General features: G+C 44.0%; 1 protein-coding gene and 1 long non-coding RNA gene across 3 annotated transcripts; one reads left to right on the top strand and one right to left on the bottom strand.

Moving 5' to 3' along the window:
• On the bottom strand, positions 551–21,918 carry RILPL1 (Rab interacting lysosomal protein like 1). 2 transcript variants are annotated; one of them, XM_021412612.1, is made up of 7 exons: positions 21,434–21,904; positions 18,109–18,259; positions 14,047–14,165; positions 12,873–13,091; positions 10,059–10,231; positions 9,449–9,541; positions 551–3,374 (listed from the first exon to the last, which is right to left on the bottom strand). In XM_021412612.1, the coding sequence occupies exons 1-7, from the start codon at positions 21,731–21,733 to the stop codon at positions 3,230–3,232; spliced, it is 1,200 nt and encodes a 399-aa protein (XP_021268287.1). In that variant the 5' UTR covers positions 21,734–21,904; the 3' UTR covers positions 551–3,229. The 2 variants fall into 2 exon arrangements, with proteins under 2 accessions (XP_021268287.1, XP_021268286.1); XM_021412611.1 differs by lacking the exon at positions 551–3,374 and adding an exon at positions 5,028–5,943 and having other exon boundaries at positions 21,434–21,918.
• Positions 4,452–17,741, top strand: LOC110406315. The gene is made up of 3 exons (XR_002443414.1): positions 4,452–4,986; positions 5,763–5,972; positions 14,421–17,741. It is a non-coding gene; the product is annotated as an uncharacterized LOC110406315 (long non-coding RNA).

Here is a 22,993-nt window from a genome sequence, read left to right as displayed (position 1 = left end):
ATGATAGCAACAAACTAAGCTTCTGAAAAATGTGACCCAAAACAGAAGCTGAAGGGAAGTGATTTTATTTTCTTGAAGACACTGGGACAGGTGAGACCTCTAGTAATACTATGTCCTTAAGTAGTTCTGCGAGGTGTGAGAGAAGCATGTAGTAAGAAATCTATTTTTTACCTCGTGGGAAGCTGTCATTACCTTTTATTAGAGGAATGCTGACTACAGACTAGTAAGGAGGAAAAAAAACCATTCCTGATGAATAGATGAACAGTCACTGAAGGACAGCGGCATGGTTAAATATGGTTGCAGCTGCATCCACTGTCCTTTCCTCCTCTCTGCAGGTGAAATCTTGTCTGTATTTTAAATTGTATTTTTGTCAGCCTTTGAATAGCTCCATCCTGAACTTAGCCCGGTTTGAGGCTTTATTTCCATGAGCAGTTGCATAATTTGCTTTCAGAGGAAAGAAGCCAGACCTGTGCAGTGCATCCCCAAAGCAGGTAGTGGTAGCATTCCACACAAAGAACAACAACAAAAAAAGACATAAGTCTTGAAGAAATACTCGTTTCTCAGAAATATTTATTAAACTGTTAAAATGATTTACTGCCCAACCAAACCAAACCAAAAAAAAACAGAACAACTTCAGTGATCCTGCACTTTGGAGACAGGATTGTTACACTCCTTACCTGGCGACATCCTGCCCTCCTTTTTAAAAGCAGATGTTAGCTGAATATTGAGAAACTACATGATAGGTATTCAACCCTCTACAGACTCATCCCTCCATGCCATCCTTTCTGATGGCACTTGGTGTGTATTAACTCAGCGGTTCTAACATGGGAACGAGGAGCGGAGTGGTTAATGCTAGCAGGTCAGGAGTAACTAATTAGATTTTTGAGGTAAAGGGCTACAGAGATAAATAGGGGAAGGCCGTACTGCTTAGTGCCATTGTTTGAAATTGGCTGCAGATTTGACCCAACAATAGTGCACAGGGCTCTAGTGTGTGGGACCAGCTGTACATGCACTAGGCCAGGAGACTTGGTTTTCAATACATGAGCTTAGATGCTGGGGGAAAACAGTTCAGCCTGCGTCCTTCCATTGTCTCAGTTCATTGCTCTTAGCTGATTCGAAAAGTGATGTGCTTATTCAGGCTGTGAATCTGCTGCATCTTTGCATTGTTTCTGTTCACTGCTTCTCTAAATCTCTAAATGTGTCAAATGACTGTAAACTATGCTAGAGAGAGACAGGAATCATTCACAATGTATTTTAACTGCCTGATACAACTGTAGTGTGCTTTTTTAAATTCCCCACTCAATCTGAAAGTGAAATCAGGATCTTAGCAACTAAAGTATTACAGCAAGTCTTCCCTCCATTTAAGAATTGCCTTTCATGCAAGGGAGGGAAGTGTTGTTTTAATGAAAACAGTTTTCTGTAAGCATAAAAACTTATGGAGTGTTACCAAAACGTAACCAGGCAAAATTCTCTCTGCCCAATATTAGCATCAAATGCTACTGTTGCTACATCAAATGGAAATGCCTTTAATATAAGGCCACGTTTCTCCCTCCTGCCCCAAGCAATGACAGTGACAACTGGCAGGCACAGTACACTACCTAGAACATGCTGAAGGTCTGTGTTCAAAATGAGCAGTTACAGTCGGGAACAGAGCAGCATTCAGCCCACTGTTGTGAAAAATGATTTTCTGGCACAGTGTCACATCAGATGAGCTAAGAACCATTTGCTGCCTGTACGCATTAACAAACCTGTTGTGGGATCTGAAAACAACTGGGCTGCACTAAGTCCTCTGGTTTGCTCTTATCTACGTATATCCTTCAGGACGTCCTCAGACATTCAGTACCTGGAGTGGTTGGAGCTTTACTCCAGCCTGAGCATTGCTTCCTGTTCTTAGTGCCACTCCTGAGAAGAGGCTCTTTGCAGAGTGCGTGCAGTTGCTGTGGGTAAGATGTCAGCTGCAGCCCACAGCCAGCTGCATTCAGCTCCGCCTGCACAAGTTGCCCACGGGTGCAAAGCTGGGTTGTGCACTGCTGCTGACCATGCACAGTGGTTGTGCTGCATGGGGCTTTAGTGTTCTGGTTTTTGCAAGCATGACGTTGGTCAGCCCCAAGGGCCTCGCATGCTTAATTGCAAAGCAGAAGTGAACCCCACCTCCTGGCACTCCAGATGCATTCATGTGCTGGGCTTCTGATGGTGAGTGAAGCCCCCTCTACCTGCAGGCTACCCAAACATCAGTCAGTGCCAGTGGAGCATCCTGCATATACAGAATTCACCTCTGCCACCCTAAGTAATGTTTAGGTTAGTCAGAAAAAAAGAAAACATTTTGAATTGGGGTCATCTCAAAGTCAGTTAAGATAGCTCATGTCAGCTGAGGATGCCTTTTACCCTGAAGTTAGGCAGTCTTATCTAGACAGAAAAATGGAGTGTGACTTAATTCAAAACCTGTCTGTGGGAAGGGGACCTAACTCCTTTACAGCAGCTGTCTGCTACTCCAGGGGAAAGTCCCTGGTAAGAAAGAAAAAATTCAAGTCTTAGAATTCCTCCTTGTAAGCAATTCTATTTCCATTAATACTGCAGAACTCATGGCAAAATGCAAGGCACGCTCACCTCAAGATGCAGGTTTCTTCATGCTTTAGGCACTGTAAGCATCAAGGGAAATGTACACTCGCTATCTCTCTCGAGGCTACTCCAGTTTGTCACTTTGTATCGGGTGGATTTCCAAGTGCTTATATTCTGCAGGACACGGCAGTGCTAGGACCTGCAGGGAGAGCGGCCAGCTGCCGTGTCCCTCTTGAAAAAATTCTTACCAAATTACAAAAAAGCAAACAACCAAAAGTTTTAACAAACAGGGTAACAGAGTCTTTGCCAATAGATATCGTACACTGCAAACAAACTTCTAATAATGGCACGGGTCCTTTTTTTTTTGGTTTAGATAAGCTTGTGTTACCATTAATGCATGAACAAGACCATAGACTTGTTATTCAGCACAAAACAAGTCCTCTAGAAGCTTCGATGTCCCAGGGTATCTGTTCCTACAAAGCTTGGATTCTGTTTTCAGCAGTCACCGAGTAAACAGTGAGCGATCCCTTCTGAGGAGTTCATCTGAAACACAACCACCGAGGTGTGCAAGGCAAATAAAGACGATGAGCTGCCAGATCTGTTCACAGAAGCTTCTTGTTACTACGCTGCCGAGATCTACTGCAGCAAGCTGGACACCTCTGGGTTTTAGTCACAGGTGTTGCAGGGCTTCTTGTCCTTGCTCTGTGTAGGTATCATCTTTATTTGAATTTGACCATTCACGAAAAGTATCCTGGAAATGGACGTTTTTCTGTGATGCCTGCATACGTTTCTTATCACGAGAGAAGAAACTAAACCTTCCGAGTAGGAAGGAGGAGGAGGGGAGGGGAGGGAAAAGAAAGAAGACTGTTTACCATCTTGAAAATACCTCAAACACCCGCCACGGCACGCAGCACAACAAAACACAGAGCAAAGAAATCTGTTTGCATCCACAAAAACCAAGGCGGTGAAGCCTGATGGGAGTGCATGTCAAAATGTTATTAGAGATGAAGTCATTGCAAAATCTCAAGCAGTTTTGCTATGGAAGCTTCAAATAAGCTCTAAATGCTGTTGACTCCACAAGTGCAGTTATCAGTTTAGATGTATGTTCCTCCTCCCCCAGCCCCAAGATACAGAAACCACAAAATACAGGTTAGTTTCTTGGCATAAGTAAAGTGGTATCTTTAGTGTTATGTCTGTATAATTTACTGTAAAGCAGAAATAGAGGATATTCTTAGCGGTGCCAGCAGAGAAATTCATAAAGTAAGAAAATAAGCCTCCAGTTTTTTCCAAGTGAGCAGATTTTGTTGCATAGATTCAACTGCTGCAAGTGTAAATGAATAAATGCACATAGGTGCACAAGAGTTTGCAGGATGGAGGCTCTAAACAAATGCACACAAGTGTGCTCATCGTTTCCTGTCACACAGCTTGGGTGCTGTAAGATAATGACGCACGTGAACCAACAGCCATTTAATACAACAACAAACTGCCAGCTAACAACACAGCTAAACAACACAGCTGGAAAAATCCTTAGTATCATTTTTATTTGTGTAGCATGGAGTTACTTGATTAAGCAAATTCACTTTTTGTAAGGAGTTCAGTAGAAGAGCTGTTAGCACGGTGCTTAGGTCTGCTGAGAAATGCAAAAGTTTGGGTTCCAGACACCAAAGGTTTGAATTGGCCTCACCCCCTTTTGGTTTTAATGCTGCACTCTCGGTGGTAAAAACCGTTTTGCCTGCACAGTACCAAGTGTAAGGCAGTCCTGAGGCAGAATGGGAACTGCTGAATGCTTCTACATTAAGAGAGTAGGTAAATATAAACTCAATTTTGACAGAAGGTGGAATATTCGTCAGGGCATAAACCTGACCTTCTGTCCAAAGGCCCCTGTCCCCAGTGTTCCTTCTCCAGCCACACTCCCTTCAGTCTCAGTACCAAGACCCCAACCTTCCAAACTGCCTTGTGCAGAGTAGGGAGTTCTGCCTTCAGTGTCTCTAGACACACAGGAGGCTGTATGTGTATCAGACACTGCTTAAGGCAGCTTTCATGAAGGAAAAAAACCCACAACATCCAATCATATATGCAGTTAAGCACATTGGTAATTCATATATTCTTCTTGACTAGAAAGCTGTAAGAGGCCGCACAAGTGCAATGCAGGGTAACTAGCAGGACCTGAACTTTTGCATTTCCTGGCTTTGAGTGTGCAGACTTAACAGTGAAATAAGTCTGTTGCACTTGAATTAGTCTCATAATTTTTTACCACCTTCATCACGGGAGCCCATAAATTCACACATGTATGGTATGTCTTTTCAGGGCCAGATTCAATTCAGCTGAGAAGTGTCTAGTCACTGAGGCTTTCTGCTGGGCACGTTTGGTCATGCACGGTCAGGCTTAGTACCCTGAAGTCCACACAGAGGACTGCTCTGTTATGCAGTAAGTTTCCAATGAAAGTGTTCAGGTTTTGTTTTTTTTGGTTTTTTTTTTTTTTCACTTCTTATAGTGAAATTAAGTAAGAGAAAACAGGGTTTGTAAAATCTCTACACCAAGCAGGATTGGCCTATTTTTAATTCCTGAAACAATGAAAATTGTTATTATGCCTGGAATTTTTTTTATGGAGAATGTTTCAAAAAAGCATATTTATGGAGAGGAAAGAAATGTAAATACTGTGTTGCTGCTGTTGATATAAAGACCTCCAAAGCAGCAGTTCTAATGCAAAGAGAATTTGCTTTAACAATTATCAGCATCTCCTCCAGAGAGAGTCAAGAACAGGGAGTCAGAATTGGTTACTGAGAGCATACACTCTATTCCCAAAATACATAATTAGAGACAAAATCTACAGTGCATAGATGGAAAGAAGACATGGAAGCAACAGTCTATAATTAATACTGGAAATTAATGTAGAGATTCAACCATTATGTTCTGTAAATCTAACTGATTTGTAACAAGTAATTAGAATGATTTGGGTTCTTTTAAAAGCATCGGTGTGAATTATGAATAGGCTGGCTTAGTAAACTAAGTAAAATTAAGAGATTCTGGTTAAAATTGCACGTTGCGACAGTTTTCTGGTGAGTAATGATTGGCTTAGCATGGGAACAGGAAGGCAAAAGGTGATAAAATGTCAGTACTCGAGGATGAGCATGGAGGAGTAGGGCGGGCTGTGCACTGACTGGTCATTCTGATTGGCACTTGGTGCATCTGTGATCCCACAGGCAGCCGATGAGAATGCAGCCAGCAGGCCATGTTAACAGAGGGTCATGCAAAAGGAAAACACGGTACCACACATTTAAAAAAAAAAATCCTACAAGGGACACAAGTCTTCTTATTGGCTGCAATGTGGGATCGTCTGGAATCAATCCAGCTGCTACCATGGGCATTATGGCTGTAAAGATCCTGGTCAGGAAAGTACAGACACAGAAGAGGTAAGACTGGAGCAAGGGAAAGAAAAGCATTCCATTAAAAAGAAAAGACGCAAACATAATACATGGGGTTACTTAGAATTACCACACAAGACATTACAGGGAGAGGTGGTGGATCTGCATCACCCAAGACAGCTCTCCTCAGTGAAAAAACTCTTATTTAGAAAAAGAAGTCATTGAAACAGATTTAATTGATTTTGAATTTCTGAAAGATACCACTTTTCTGTTGTGAAGCAGTCTGGGTTGGATTTCATCAAGGTATTACCACCTCTAGCAATGCAGAGCAGAGTGCACATTTTTCTTCCCAAGAAACAAACAGGCACATACATAATGAAGTGAAGGATGAAGGTGTAAGTTGAGAAATACAAAACAGGACTGTGCTGTGACTACTGGCTACTTGCACAGGAAACAGGGTTAGACAGGACCAGCACTGCAGGTAGAGACTTTACAAGTGTTATGATTGATAGTTTCAAGTTAAAAACCAATATCACAGTTGAAATCATAAAATAACCTCCTAAGCAAGCTACTTGGTTAAAGGGCCTGCGTATCTGCTCCAGAAGAACCTGCTTCGCTTCACATGCAAAAAGATGCTAACTGCAGGCAGCTAAACACTTGTCTGAAACCTTGCAGCTACTCTAGCAGAAATATTTCCTAGCTGGCTAGCAGCAAGACCGCTTCTTTGTCAGACTTCAGCACTTCTACTAGGCGTTGTACAATTCATGCAATTTAGAGGCTGAGAGAGCAAGCTGGCTGGGTGCTCAGTGCCCAGCCAGCCCCACGCAAGCCTGCCAACAAACCTTCATCCATACCTGGAACACCCTCTGTTTTTCTAAGGATTCTCCTCAGAGGTTCTCCCTTGGGCCAAATATTTTTTTGAACTGTGGACTAATGTCAATTAAAGATGAAGTTGAAATCATGAAAGGCATTTCACTCGTGACCAAATGCAGCTCTCCCCAGCACAGCCACTCTTAACTGCTAATTTTAAATTCAAAATGAAAACAAACAAGTAAACATTGTTCTATGATTTGCAGTAGCTAGAATGTCTACTTTTACGCACTGTGACACGCTCGGTTAGCTGCAGCAACCAGACAGACACATCAGCTTTTGTAGACTGCAGGAATAGCAAGGAAACTTATGGCTGCTTTGGGCATTACGTCAGTGACAAACAAGCACTTATCTTCAAAGAGAAAACAATAGGGCATTTTCTGCTCAAAACAGAGGGAGCGTTTCTAATCCTTGCACTCATCCTCCTCAGTAAAGCCTCCTGATTACGCTGTTTCATCAAAACTCTGACATATGATGTGGTAGAAACAGATGTAGAAATACATGAGTACAAGATCAGAACACAGTTAGAGCTTGCCCCAAACCTGCAAATACTGGCAACGAAGAGATATTGATTGCTCTAACTTCTGTTTTCTCTATATGAGTGCCACACGTCAGATGGCACAGGACATATCTCATTCCCTGAGATACTGATGATAGAGAAAAAAAAGGGCACAGCATACAGGCAAGAATGAAACTTCTCTTGAGACTGGAGTATCGGTCTTTTGTCTTTGTACTTAGCTTTTTGTTTAGTCAGGAGGAAAAGCCTGAAACAGAGGGCAAAGCAACCCTACTTTCATTCATAAAAGCACTCTGAACAGAGATAGCAGAGGTACAAGTTTTCCTCGTGTTATTAGGTACGTAGAGTTTGCATATCAGTGTGTTACTGAGGCAGTCACAGGTGGGGTGCAGTGTTCTGTCTGTGACAAGGAGAAGGCAGCTCATAGGCCACGAGAGTATGTGGAGGTGTTGTAATAGGACAGAACAGATGTCACACTTGGGTTCTTTGCTTTTCCCAGCAGTGAAATCTCTCTTTTTAAAGGTGATGGCTGCCCCTTCTTAGCCACTTTGACAACTCCTTGGGTTGCAGAAGTAACCAATCTACAAGCACAATGTTGATGACACACATGGGGAGGATGGGGCAAAGAAAATAAACCCACACTTGACAAATCCCATCCAGACAGGCCGTAAGAAAGAGACAAATCTGAACACGGTTGCTTTCATTTGGATTAATTAACTCAGTGGCTTTATCTTCCCTTATGTAATGTGAGAGCCAAGTGAAGAGAGAGCAGAAAGAAACTTGGGAGACAGAACAGGATTGTTGCCTTTTCTGAAAGGGGCCAACACAACAAGCTTTTACTTTGTATTTTTCACCTATATATATTTAACACCGAATCTGAGAAACAGGAAGATGAGTGTCTGAAAATGTGCGTTGACTGAATGAATAGTATGATGCTCAGAGGTATTTGCTGATAAATTAACTGGGCGGAATAAATCATGAAGATAATTTGGTGAAAACACTTATATGCCTCCTGTTATGGCTCCCTCCATTGCTTATGTATGCATGCAGAGGGAAGAGTCAAGGCTAACACCTAGAGAGCATGTGCATTGACTTACAAAACCTCTACAAAAAAGCAGTAAAATAAATTTAAAGGAAAATAAAAGAATTACAATGGAGAAAGATCTTGTGAGACAAAGTATTATTACCACAGTTGCAGAATGAAAAGTCTCAACTCAAAGTGTAGTTTCCAGCCATGTGAGAGGAAGGATTCTCTCAGCAAACAAAGCAGCACAGAGGGAAGCTGAAGACTACTGAAAATAATCAAAAGTGCCCCCCTGAATTTATGGTGTTTTGGACCAGCCTGGATCTTCCCAGGAAACTCACTCTCACAGGGCTGCTGCTATTATTAAACAAGGTCTGGAGGTTATGTATGGGGATGGAAGAGCTTTTTATGGGCAAACAAAATCATTTATGCAGTTAAAAAAAGTTAAAATTCCAGTATTGTAAGAACTCTGAAGACTTATAATGTTACAAGACTTAGTTTGGAATAAAAAACGTAGAAGGAAATAATTTTGACAGGCAAATGGTTTGGCTAACGCTGACTTTATAACCAAGTTGTAACTAGTACAACTGGCAGTAAACTTAGCTTTTGGACAGCACCATGAAATACTTCACCAGAAGAGGGTGGGGTTCTTTATAGCCAAAAAAGCTCGCACGCTCCTGCGGGGCAGTTCAGCAAACAAAAAGATTTTGTGCTGTACAAGTGCTTGTCAGAATCTAAAGGCTTAGATTAACAGGGAAACAGGCAGAGCAAGGTAATGGGGAAACCCTACTCTCCACACCCAAATGCTACAGGTCTTGCAGTTGGTTTTACTTGTGAACAACATGCTTTACACATCTTTCAAGTGTGAGCTGGCGCCCAGGTTTGTCTGTGACATTCCACCACCTTAGGGACTGCATTAAGGAACTGGGACTTGCACTTAAACAAAGCTCCAACATTCCTTTCTGAGGAAAACGCAGCCATTCAGTGTCTCTGTCATATGCATTAGGGATGTGGCTACCTTAAATCTGAATTTCTTTAAAAACTGTACTACCCATAAGAAATGTTTAGCATTTGTAGACTATTTCCAGTATCCTTAGAAAATATGCTACTTACAGTCGTTTGATTCCAGACTCAGGCTGCGTTGAGGGTTTTGATTGAATTATGGGTGTAGGTTGAGGGGGTCTGGTTTCTTCTTCTGTTTCCTCACTTGAAAGAAAGAAAAGATAATTAATGTCCTCTCAAGCCATGGAAGCACTTTAAGTTCTAAAACTCAATATGAGGTAGTACTGTTTATGAAGAAAGGTAAAAGATCTGTTCCAAGCTTATTAAAATCAGTGGGAGAATTTTCTGTCAACTAAGAAACAGCACCTAAACCTGGGCCTCCTTTCAGTATTTTCTTTCTGTTGTGATGAGGCAGAACAGGAAGGCATTGAATAGAAATTCTATAATCTCAATTTTAGACTCACTCATCGTCATTTTTTCAGTTAACATTTATTAAATGCTTGTAATCTTTCCAAAATCTGGGGAGAATCTGGGAGTTAAGGAAGACACTGTTTTTCCCGATGTTGAGAAAACAGACATAAACTAAAGCCCTTATGCTTTCAATCTCTACTTTCAGCCTTTGTTTGCTGAGAGACCATTTAGGAGCACATTTGCTGTTTTCTAGAGCTGCCCTACAGCTCCTCTGTGTGTAGCACGCGACAGGAGAGGAAATCTATCCTACCTTTTGTAATATAAAAGCTCTTCTTGAAGTAGAAACACTTTAGATTTCAATTCATTCCTCTCATGAAGGACATCTCGGAGCTCCTGCAAGGTGAATCTTGGACGATTTGGATCTTTTAAGTCCATTGCCATCTTTTCTGACTCTGAGAGGCAGTCATCATTGTTTGGTTCTGTCTAGGAAGTGTAAGACAGGCTTTAAATTCATTATGTGAATGCATTTCTGAGGAGTTTAACGTATTTATCAGTCTATTCCCCTTCTTTCTTTTCTGCGCTATTAAATACGCTTTTAAGAGGAACAGCATTTGTACGAGGAAAAAAACGTAGGAGGAATTCATGTTCAAGACTGTCAGCAAGAACAGCTCAGTGATCACTTTGTTCTTTCTTGTGCTCAGATGGACTGATGACACACACAGGGCTGATGGTACCATGGCAGCCCCCTGAAAGATGATCTGAGCTCTCTTCTGCCTCTCTTCACTTGGTGCTCAAGGGAACTTTGCAAATGAGGGTGATTTATGTGACCTCCAATCAGAGCCCTGTGCTCACAGAAGTCTTTCTTAGAGCTGTATTTTTGGGAATACAAACACACACGCCCTGATTGTTTCTAGCAGTCTAAACACTGGGTCCAAACAGAGCCACCACACAGGAGATAAGATTCCTGTGGAATCCAGACTGCTAGAAAGCCCTCTGAAAATGTATAGTCTAATTTCTGATAAACAAGTCAATTTAAGGAATTAATACTTTCAACAAATAGGGTATATCAAACACCAGCCTTTATATAAACACCGAAAAAAAAGCATAGCAAAAATCATGACAGTTCCTTCCAGCTCTTCCCACAAAGAGAAAGCATCTCTGGATGTAAATATATGAAATGGAGATCTAAGTTTCTATTGCCCTAATGCCTTTATTTAAAAATGTAGGATTGGTATTAGCACCAGGATTTACAAATTTGAAGACACATACCGACACAACAGCAGAGCAATGCTCATTTTTCCATTTATTTGATTCACCCCCTTAATCTAAATGCATTTCTTTACACAGATTGTACTAGATAAAGACAGATGCACCCTAACAAGAGTTTCAGAGGAAATGACCCAAAGTCTTGGCTTCTTCTTCACCCTTCCAGATTAAAGTCTGAGTTGATGCCTCTTCTTTTGATTATATATTTGTCCCACACCTTTACCCAAACAATCTATTTTTTCTATATTTTGCTAAAATCAGCAAAGACTGAGCAGCCTGTAGCCAATGCAAATGTTCTTGACCAAAGCCAAGAAGCAATGTCCATTCCAGAGCACGCAGCTATTCTAGCTTTCTGCTTACCACTACAATTCCTGTCTAACTGTCATCCTGGCAGAGAAAGTGGGCAACAACTCTAATTAGAAGAGGCAGCATTGCCATGGAACAGATGAGCTAGAGAGAGGTAAAGAATGCATCCTTTCTCTCCAGAGACTGAAGACACTTTCACACATGCTGGCTCTAGGCCTATGCTTTGCAGCCCTGTTTACAAAGCTGGGTGTCCTGGCTGAATTAAAAGCAATGAAGTCATCCTTTTCATTACTAATACAGCGCTCGCCCAATTCAGCAGTGACATGTTAAGAGTCGCTGTTACATTCCTGGGGATACCAGGGTACCCCATCAGCTTTTGCCTCTGCTTTCTGATGTACATTCCCTCCTATTACAAGTGAATTACACGTTTCGCTCTCAGCTGCAGTCTATCAGGCAAGTACAGCGCTGCTGTGCTTCTTAAATGGCTCGGTACTGGAGCTCTTATCAACACAGACAGCCAAACAGCTCTATGCCTCAGTGCTCCTCCAAGTTCTTTCATATCATAATACCCCTTATCCTACTTTGTGCTCTTCTGAGGGCAGCATTAGGAAAGGGAAACAGAGCACTTTCGCTTGAGTAAGACAGAAGTAGTGTCACATGCATAAAAGCCTAAAGAGGATAGGTAGCATTTTGAGATTGTGAGAGAAAGCAGGGATTTCAGGCAAAGCAGGCATATTCTGCTGCATGCTAGCATTCTGCCCCCAGGTACAGTCTGCCTGCAGAGTTCTGCACTACCTCTGGGACCCCTTCTGATACACTTTCCTTTCTACTATGGTTCACATGCCTCCGCTATCATACTGCATTGCACCTTCAGGACCCATTAGGACTTGCAGATTTGCATACTAAACAAGGCTTAAACTACCTGTAAGCTGTTCATCTTTTGGAAAATCCAGACTGCTAGAAGATCAGTTTGTTTTCCTTTAGGGGAAGGGGCTGATCTGAGCAAATAAAATAAACCCAAATGTACTAACACAGCACTACCAAAACACTGTCTGCCTTGAATACAAACTAACAGCTGGTACTCCTGAGACTTTGGACTCCCTTACAATGCTTTAAATAGAATGCTCTCTTAAGCAAGGATTTGTTCTGGTATCTGGAGAGTTCAGTAGCCTAGTGCATGACCAGAAGATTACTCTCCCTAGAAAGTGAGATGCATCGCCAAGGCTCAGGGGAGAGCTGTCCTCTAATGCAGACATCCTAGTGCTAACCTGTCCTGCCACTCTGCCTCCTGCACAACTGGTTCTGTGTGTTAGAAAGGAGGGTTCTGTTCTATTGGGTCGTCATCCACTCCAGGATGGCAGGGCCTTTCCTGTGAGAGCAGTGAGTGAGGCTGATCTCTGTATGCCACACCTGAATAAACCACGCTGTCCTCCAGCCCCACCACTCCCTCTGATACATATCAATCTCATTTATCCAACAGAGAGGTGCTTGGTATGGAGACTGAGGCTCTGTAAAAGGTTGTTTTTAAAAAGAGATTTTAAATGCCTCTTACCTGTATTTCCTCTCCATTTTGGCTGTCCTCACCCTGCAGTTTTTCCCTCAGTTTCCCCAGCTCTGCTCGCAGGGTGCCCATCTCCTGCTCCTTGGTTTGCAGATATGCTTCTAACTCCACCTTCTGCTCAATCAGCGCCTTTCCCTGAGCCTCAACAACTGTGATCCGGTGCCGCAGGTCATGGTTGATTTTCATTAACCTGTTCTGTTGCTGCTGAAGCTGCAAAACATTGATGCAGTTTGTCAGTATCCATTCAGCCATCACCCATGGTGACTAAATCCCAAGCACTACATTAAAGAACAAGTGGTGGGTTCCTATTAAATTTAATCTGGAAAATTCTCCTCACCCCCTAAGCAGTTTTTTTAATATCTAATTTCCTACAACAGTAGCAGTCACTAAAACAATTCTTTAATTGGTTTCCAGAGTAAAAAGAGGTACTTTCCCCCACGCACAGGGAATTCTCCAGCTAAAAACAAATCCATCTTTTCCAATATTTTGTTTCATAAGTGCAAAGCTCAAGGACAGGGTGGTTTCCAGGATTCTGAATAATATCTCAACCCAGAGCAGAAGAGAGAAAGATAAGACAGAGAAACTCTTACTATTCAATTTGTAAGTATTTTGCTTTGATCCCTTGGGTGAGGATGAGAAGCAAAATACATGTAAGGCTGTTGTAACACAGATGTAAGTCATCAACTGATTCCCAAGGTCACAGTGGAGTTTATGACTCGCTTAAAATTAAATAAACTCCAACCTTTTGTGCAGTCCCCATCCTCTCAGTGACCTTCAGTTCAGTGTTGGCAAACCCTGGGCTGGGTTTGGGCCCCTTCCTCCCTCCCATCCCTTCTGTGTGCAAAGAGGTAACCCACGTCAAAGCCAGAGAAAGTTCCTTGTCCTCTTTCTATGAAAGGAGGGAGGTACCAGGTCTTTAAGGAAACAAACAGAACAACTTGTCCTTCTTCCATCTTCCTCCCTTGTTATACTGGTTTCCAGTCATGTTCCAAGCATGCTTGCTCCTTCCAAATGCAGCAGAGGACGCATGCCTGCCCTGACTGCCTAATCATTTTGGACGCTCCAGTTATCTGGCATTGCTTACAAATTCTGTATTAAATGTGAAAGAAGGCTATAGAAACACTGGTGAGAAAGAAGGGAAACAGGAAGAGCAAGAGACACTTACAGCCTCTACATCCTCATTTTTGAGTCCAAGTTCCCGGTCCTTTGCTCTGATTTCATCCCTCTGTTTATCTACAACTTCCTTCAGCTTCTTCATGACTTGCCGCTCTCTCTCTGACATTCCTGGTCAAAAAAGGAACACAGAAAACAAACTAAGGACAAGCAGGAACTGCTGAGACCATGGTACTTTTAATTCTTCACTGTGATAATGGCTCACACCCACTAGGGACACTGATACACTCTGCTACTTGCTCTTCTAAAAGATCTATGACCTCTCAAAATCAAGGTCTGGAGTGCAAGCAGCCTATGCCCTGCTTTGACACCTCTCTGATCTTGGACAGATTCCCCAAACCTCTGAGTTAGTTCCCCTACTTGCAGGGACACTGGACAAGACACCAGAACCTTGGTAACAGCTGGATGCAGCTGTGCTGAAGCCAAAAAACCAACCGAGACGGACAAGGACCCTCGCACCAGCCAGCACAACAGAGCACTGGTACCTTCCCACAACTTGCTCTTGTTTACTTGCAGTTCTTGAACCACTGCATCTGCAAACAGGTTCCTGAATCCACTTTTCTGCAGGCAGTCTCAGGGCTGAGCCTAAAACATCAGCTATGTTTGAAAAGAAACACAAAACTCCAAAACTGCCATGAGGTACCGAGGGGCTGCAGCGAGACTTCAGACAAGCAGTTTTACCCCAGTGAGCCAGGAACAGTGAGTGCAGCTATATTCATTAGTATTTGTGTAATGCTTTGAGATCTCTAGATAGCAGGTGCTATTTAAAGTACCATTTTGGTGCTAACTGCTTTTCCTCCCACTATGCTCTTTTTTCTCTCTAACATTTGGTGAGCATCAAAGACTTAATTGCGTGCACTGATCACTCCATTATCCTTTTTATTTCAGGAGGAGGGGATAGGAAAGGTGGGAAGTGTTTGTGAAACAGTCACATCTCCTTCCATTTTCTCCAGCACTGGGGAAGCGGGGAGGGAAATCACTAAGTGCCCTAAATGTAATTATCTCTAAATGACTCAAAGTCTAATATCTGCAAGATCTTAAGTGGCACACCCAGCTGGCTTCCCTAGATACATCCTATGAATTCACAGCTTCCTGTTAATTGCTGTGATCACAGCATTGTTCCAAGGAGTAAAAGAAAGGAAAACATGAAGGAAAAAAAAAAAAGAAAAAGGCAAAAAAAGAACATATTTTACGTTTATGCTTGGGAAACTGTTTACTGATGCATTTACACAACATCTATCACAGCAGACCAAAACGCTGATCAGAGTTTGTGGCACTACTACTTCCTCAATACTCGTAATAGAAATTGGCCTTCACTTTGGACAGGGAATGGTAGGCTCCCCTGCAGCCAAGCACAGGAGGTTTCCATGACTCTTGGCATCCTGCTGCTTGTCTGTATTACTGTGGCCAGCCTGAGAGAGCAGCTCCTCTCCCAGCAGAGAAACAGCAGCCTGCTTGTCCTGTTTGACACATGGGTCAAGTTTGCTTGTGGCATTTTACTAGGATAGTGTGATCAGTCAGCATCTTCACATTAGCGCTCTGTTTGAGCTTAGGGAGGAGTAGCATTAATGGATGCTGCAAATTCATCTTTAACCCCTCCTGTTTATTTTGTATTCTGTCACATGTGCCCTTTTGTATGAACACTGCTCTGCTCCAATTCTCAGAGCGTGCACTTTCTGTTCAGAGACCTCCTATTTAGGTGGGATGGCACCGGTCTCTCTCATAAACACCTTCATCATGCAAAAGTGAAGCTCTGTGAACTATAATGTGACTATTATACGGCAAGGATTGATTCTCAAAACCTTAGCACACCTAAATCACTGGCTTCTGCTGCCTGTTCTAAGAACAACTCCTATAACTGACTGCGTGGTGAGTAAGCAGCCAACTGCTAATCCCAGGAGAGTGAGCTGCTAAGGGGAGACACGATCACAATGCCAAATCATGCTGAGATATGAAGACTGGAGCCTGGTCAAAGTTAGTCAAGCTAACAAAGCATTTAGCTTGAAAACCAGCCTCTGTAGAGCCTATGTGCATCAGATCAAATGATGGAGAGGAGATATAAAGCAGCATGACTGCCTTCTGACACTATCCAAACAAGTAATTTGAGACAAACCTCCTCTTTAATGATGTAATTTCCTAAATGGAAAACAATTGGGTTTGATATAACAGATCCCTATAACAAGCTGAGTTTGCTGTAAATTAATGTGATTTGACTTAAATTGACCATTTCAGCTAAAGAATATCAGTGATCCCCAAATGTCATCTCTGGAATGGGTTTGTTTGTTATTATACTTGCGTAGACACAGTAAAAATAACATGAAAAGCATGTGTGGCATTTGCTTGGCTAGCTGAATGTAAAGAGTATGGCTATATTTAAATACAAGCACATGAGCTCCAGTGAGCTAGATACCCAGTGGAAAAAAAGGTGAGAAAACAAAGGGGAAGATGGTTCTTTATAATAACACCAGCCTTCATGGCCTGTGACTCATAACTGCCATTCTGACACTCTATGGAGTTTGTGGGCTGACATCGAACTACTTTTAAGAGATTTAACGGACTAAGTTGAAAGTACTGCATTTGTTTCAGAAAGGTAATAATTTTTATTAAAAAGTAAAATTAAACTCCCAGTTTTATAATTCAAATTTAATAATTTTTGCTTTTTTATTTTCATTATGTTCCTCCTCAGGGAAGTGAGTAGTCAGCTCCTGGGTGGGAAGCAAGTGTAACTTCTGCAGTGATGGACAGTTTCATCCACCTACAGGGAGCCTCAGTTTAATCCTAACCCTCCAGCGTCTGCAAAGGATATCCATTTGTTCCTAATGCTTTACTGGACCACAGTGGCTCAGCTGCATGGTCTGGTTTTCAGTCTGGCCAGTGACTTTGCATGCTAAACACGGGGCATTAGCCTCCTGAGGGAGCTATGGCTTTACTTATATTCAGAACCCAATGTGAAAGCGAAGCTGTGGCTTGAAGCAGCGTGCCAGGGCCCTGTTCATGTGCAAATAGTTCAGAAAGCCATCCCCTCCCAGACTAACTCATTATCACAGGCAGGTTTTGCTGCAGTCACCATTCTCAGCTGCCCACCCCATCTCTCAGCTCAAGGCTGCTCCATCCCCAAAGCTGCACAGTCATTTTTTCAACTCCTCAGCTTAAACCTCAAGTAAAGCATCGTGAAATGGACTTCACAGCTAGCAGACTCAAATAATGCGCTGCGAATTGTGTAGCAAATAGAAATCTGTCCCTCTGCTCTCACTCTTAGCAAAGAGCTGTTAGCTGAGCTGTGGGTAAGAGCTGAGGATGGCAACTGTTTCAGCTGCTGCAGTGAAATCTACCTGCAGTTGCCAGTCAGAACCTTTTGCCTCAAAATTCACTCTGCCTCAAGAAAGAAGTTGCTCGTGAATTAATCAATCAGTTGTTCCAGCTCGTTAGGATTCACCCACTCCCTGGCTCATACATCTCTTCACCTACTCTAAATTGTCTGGAAGTGTCTTGAACAGGTGAAGGAATCCCACAGGGAAATAAACCAAATAAAATCTCTCAGTTTAGTCTTCTAGAAATCTCTGTACGATGGATTGATGTAATTGAGACAAATCTTAATTTTCTGCTTTACAAACAATCATCCTGAATAGACTGCCAGCTGCACTTATTTTTGTGCATAATGGTGTGAAATAAACATTGCTGAATGGATCATTGTTTGTGTTAGAAAACATAAGGAGGGATTAGGAACATCGCTTGCAAAATGCTAACTAAAAAGACAAAAAAGCAACAGACCGAAAAATGATGCTAGACTTTACTTTCAAACATGCTTCTCAGCCAAACAGAAAGCTGCTCAGGCTTCTCTTTCCCTCCTGCTCCCACCTCTTATATCTCCGGTGTAATCATTTGTTCAGAAATTTTCTATTCAGGTTAAAAGGGGAAAAAAAAAAAAAAAAAAAAAAAAGCAACAAGCCTGTTTTGTTATAGGAAAGAAAGCCAGAATGTTTAGTCAAAATATTTTGATAAAGAATTGCTTTTGTAAGAAAAGCAAGTACTGAATTTGAAATATCAAACTTGCCTTCATGCTTCTGAAATTCCTCTTCTGTGAAATTAATGTCTTTGTGAGACAAATTTGTCATCAATTGTTTGTTCTCCTCCTGCAGCTGTGCAATTTGGGTAAGAAGGTCCTGTGCTTCCCCTCTCCAGACATCCTCCACCAGTTCTAATTCCTAAAGAATAGACCAGGACAACATATTAAACATGTTAAGAGACTTTGACTGGACTATTTACAGATCAAACCAGTATAATCCTGCCACGATTCTCATGGAAAACAATTACATGAGACTACTTTGAATTTCTAGAAGATATCTACTTGTCCAGTGCCAGCATCAAGAACCCCAGTCTTTATGTTGTATGCTGAATGTAAGTACACGGAGTCAGTTCCTGGTGCAAACATTTCTTACATGCAATTTACCCAAAGGGTAAATTCTTACTCCTCATTTTACTGTGAGCACCTGATGAAGGGGATTGCTGCGTTGGACAAGTTAGTGAAACGTGAGCAAGAGCTGCCTTCCACATCCCAGGAAGCAGCTGCAAAGGCTGTTATAAATGCCCCAGAAACATTACAGCATGGGCAAGGCGGCGGGGGGGGAGGAGGAGCTAGTATTAGGCACACTCTTTTGGAAGGAGTAACATCTCTCAGCCAAATTTCTGTTACGAGCACAAGTGTAAAACGAGTGCATGACACTGTGCAGCAAACCCGGAGCTCCTGGTCCAAATGATAAACAAGGCAAAACGGTGCTGCTTCTTCCAGAGCTTGTTCTATATGGAAGTCCGCGGTGGCATCTCTCTGTTAGTGGCAGTGAGATTGGCCAAAACAACAGTTCCCATTTGTCAGGATACTCTGTGTCAACAGCAGCTGTCACCAATCCCAGTAAAGGTCAAATTAGGACAAAAAGTATAAGTGCTTAACAAAAAAACTGTTCCATTTAGAGCTTGTTCCAAACATCCCTGCCATAAGCAATACTTCTGCAGTGGGGGACATTCTCTGCTCCGTTTCATGTATGTGCTGCAAACAAAAAAAAACCTGCACGCCAATCACTGCAGCCAGCTGAGTCACTCGCTGGCTTTTGCATTCATCCAGCATGCCCCTCTCCTACCTAACAACAAAACACTCACCACAACCCTGCCAAGCGCAGCTCCGGGCTAAAATAAGCTCTGCTGAGAGATTAAAGGACAGCTTTCTGCTTTGAGAGTATGCTCCGATAATGGGAAATCATATTCCTATTGACTTCCAGGTCCAAATACTATGTTATTCCAGCATTTACTATGGCACTGCTGTCATTTTATAATATCTCCTAGTGTGCTGTTTTGCAGAAAACACTACATGACAAATAAGATTATAAACAACATAGATTATTGTAAACTACGGAGACTTTATTAAGAAGAATATTTCACAAATCACTGCTATTTTTACTTGAAACTCTTTATCTTGAGAAATGCGAATCTGTAATGAAACTTGATATTGCCAAATACCTAGACTATTTACAGTGATGCTGCATATAACTCCGCAGCTAGAACAACGTGCTGACCTAGTTTAAAAAATGAAACAGCAGATTTCAGTTAGAAGCACACTGATTTAAAACAAAGCTAAAAAACAGACGATCCGAACTTACATAGTTCACACGTGGCTACACTGTAAATGTTATCCTAAGGATTAACTCGGCAAACTTTCTCATTTAGTGCTATTAAAGAGCCCAATGAATTGGAGCAGAAATGAACTTTTGAGCCCTCGTTAGCAAAAGTATCAGACAGAGGAGGCAGGAGGTTGGTGGGCCTGCAGGTGCCTGTCAGCTCAGGAAACTGCAGGCACGCTCAGCCAGGTTTGGAGGCAAAACGCATTCCCACGTGAAAGCTGAGTGCTAAAGGACCACTAAAGTATGTTTGGATTGCTTTTGGATGCTTCTTGTTCACAAACATTTCGCAGTCTCTGGCCTTTTCTGCTTACCAGTGTCTGAACCATGAGAGCCTCCTAACCTTACAGCGGGAATAAGCTGGATGTGACACTACGGGTCTGTAGAGACACAGCGTACACGCAATCAACTTGATTTAAAAAACATATCTGTATGCGTTGTACATTTTGTTTTCCTTGTTCAATAAGTTCCCAGCAAAGTTCCATTTGGACTGCCTGAACACACCCGGAGGCATCTCATGACTACTACAGACACTGGCAGAGCAGAGATGTTGGTTGGCAGGGATCGGAAGGCATCTGGCAAGGACAGCCTTTGGCAGCTGACACCTTTAAGAAACTTTTTAACACGTACATGGACTTCAGAAGCTTCTGTGCAGACTGTCAACTTGTGCAAGGGTACTGGGTGTGTTGCTACCTGGCCTGGTTCTACATTCATTTCACCACGCAGCACTTTCAATACCTGGAGATAAAGAATTACTGCTGGCTGACAGTGCAAGGGTCTCAGAAGTCAGTGGGGAGATCTGACTGAGTAGACAGCATGGGACCAGCACAACAGCCCACCCACTCGCCTCCAAGTGCCATCTGCAAGAAGGGCAAAAGCATGGCTGCATGCTGGGACTGTGTCCATTCTCTAGACTTCATACCCTGGAGACTTACTGGGGCTTTATGCACTATAGATCCTCTACCACGCTGTTCATAGACCCTATTCCTACGATTTCTTCTGCAAAATATTGCAAGAATCGTCCTGGATTTTTCATAAGCTAAGTAAAAGTCCCCTAGATGACTCTTTTGAAAAGATATAAATTTAGCCCAACTCTTGAAACTTGGGGTCTCTCCTCCAGAAATTCCGTTTCCTCCCTATTCTGACTCTGTATGAGCAGGAATGGAATGAGGCAGCAGCGATTGAGCACAGTCGGGTGCTGGAAGAACCATTACTTTTGATCTGTTATCTGGACGTTGTGAAGATCAGATCCGCCACTTCCACTGCAGCGAGCGGAGCGGTTCACGATGCCCCGAGACAGAAGCAGGATACGGGGAACATCTTCCATGGGAGCGGGCTATGGAGCACAGTGAGGGAGAACGCTCTCCCCAACTCGGCAGCTCCAACACTGGTCTAAGATCGCTCTGCCCTGCAGCCCTCTGCTCTGACCTGCCCGTGAGCGTGCCACGAAGCCCAGGCTCAACCCCCCCCAGCTCTGCATAGAATGGGGGACTGCCGGCAGCGACCTTCGCCGGCCCAGCGGGAAGCAGCGCTGCCCTCTCGTCCTGGAGCGGGGAAATGCGAGGGGACGGAAATGCGACGAGCAGGGAAGGGGTGGAGAAAGGGAAGGAGGAAGGAAACTTCCAGGAGGGAAGGAAGAAAACAAACAACAAACACCCGCACGGCGGCACGGCCATCCCTCGCTAGCGCCCGCGCGGGGCCGTCCCCCACCTTCTGGTGCTTGCGCTCCTTCTCGATGCGGTCCATCCTCTCCAGGCGGAGCCGATCGAGCTCCAGGCGCAGCTCCTCCATCTCGGGGTTGATGTGGTTGCGGCTCACCAGCACCTCCAGGATCTCCAGCACCCGCACCACCTTGGGCATCAGGCGGGCGATGGCCTCGCAGCCGTGCTGGTCGATCACCCGCTCAAACTCCTGCCCCACAGCCGAGGCGATGTCGTACACGTCCATCACCGTCAGCTCCGCCGCGTTCTTCTCCAGGGCGGGGGGCACCCCTCCGCCGCCGCCGTCCATGGCTCTCCCGGCCCCGCGGCGCCCTCATAGGCGGCGGCGGAGCGCCCGGCTCCCCTCGGCGGGCCGCGCTCCGGGCCGGGCCGGGCCTCGCGGCACAGAGCTGCGCTGCCCGGCGGGGCCGCGGCTCCGCGCAACTCGGCCAACTCGCGGGGCGGGGGTTTCAACTTGGCCGGGCGGCGGGAAGGGAGCGGCGGCAGAAGGAAGAGCGGGCGCGGCCGCCCCGCTCCGCCTCCCGCCCGCGGTGCGCCGCTCGCAGCCAATGGCACGCACCGGGCGGGACGAGGGAGGCCCCGCGCATGCGCGCTGCCGCCGGGCTCTGCGTGCTGCCGTGCCGTGCCGCGCCTGGGGAGGAAGCCTCGTCCCCCGCTGTCAGTGTAGCGGGTTGTGGTTTTGTGTTTAAGATTTTCAGGATTTTTACTTTCAGAGGTGACTGTGCACTTTTGAATGTTCTCACAGTGTTTAGAGGTGCTCTGGGTGGATCTTTACTGTGCCCTGAATGCTTGTAGGTTCTAATCCCGCCACTGATCTGTATGCGCTGCAGGGGTAAAGCCTTGGTAAGCTGACAGCTGTGGCTGTGCAGCCTGGAGAGGAGAGCTGGGAGCAGCCCTTCGGTATCTAAAGGGACTGTAAGAAAGAAGGGAACAGACTCTTTAGGAGGGTCTGTGTGATAGGGCCAGGGGAAACGGTTTCAAACTAAAAGAAGGGAAACTTACTGCTTATAAAGGAAGAAGTTTTTACACTGAGGGCAGTGAGGCACTGGCACAAGGTGCCCAGAGAGGTGGGGGTGCCTCATCCCTGGGGACACCCAAGGTCAGGAGACAGGGCTCTGAGCACTGATGGAGCTGTGGGTGTCCCTGTGCACTGCGGGCAGTGGGACCAGGAGGCTTTTAAGAGCTCCTTTCAACTCAAATGATTCTATTCTAAATTTTTCTATTCTAAACTTCCTCACATGCTGCCAGCAGGCACTCATCTTCATTGACCTGGGCCACAAGTCTCCAGACATCTGAGCTTGACATTCAATTGCCTAATTTGTAACAATAATCAATGCTATCCTATGATGTCCGTCTGTTGTTCATGAAGCTTCTTGCCAAAGTGGAACACCACAGATATTGCCCAAAGTTCCAGAGCAGGAGGATGAGTCATGACACAGTCATCCATTCCTGGCCAGCGTCACTTAGTAAAGCATGAAAAGTGGCAGCAGAAATGAGCACAATATTTGGAGAGCACTCTGTGGTTCCTCTGCAGAGCACATAGGCTGCA

The sequence above is a fragment of the Numida meleagris genome, chromosome 14, assembly GCF_002078875.1.
Source record: "Numida meleagris isolate 19003 breed g44 Domestic line chromosome 14, NumMel1.0, whole genome shotgun sequence".
Taxonomy (NCBI): Eukaryota; Metazoa; Chordata; class Aves; order Galliformes; family Numididae; genus Numida; species Numida meleagris.
The sequence above is the reverse complement of the archived record's forward strand: the minus strand, read 5'-3'. Positions and strand labels throughout refer to the sequence as shown.

What these genes read in the sequence shown, in the direction of transcription:
- RILPL1 (XM_021412611.1), bottom strand. Translation starts at nt 21,733, where the DNA reads ATGGACGGCGGCGGCGGAGGGGTGCCCCCCGCCCTGGAGAAGAACGCG. An exon ending in AGGAGCGCAAGCACCAGAAG is followed by an intron (nt 18,260 to 21,433) that starts GTGGGGGACGGC and finishes TCTATTCTTTAG; the next exon opens with GAATTAGAACTGGTGGAGGA. An exon ending in AAAATGAGGATGTAGAGGCT is followed by an intron (nt 13,092 to 14,046) that starts GTAAGTGTCTCT and finishes AATGTTTTGCAG; the next exon opens with CTTCAGCAGCAACAGAACAG.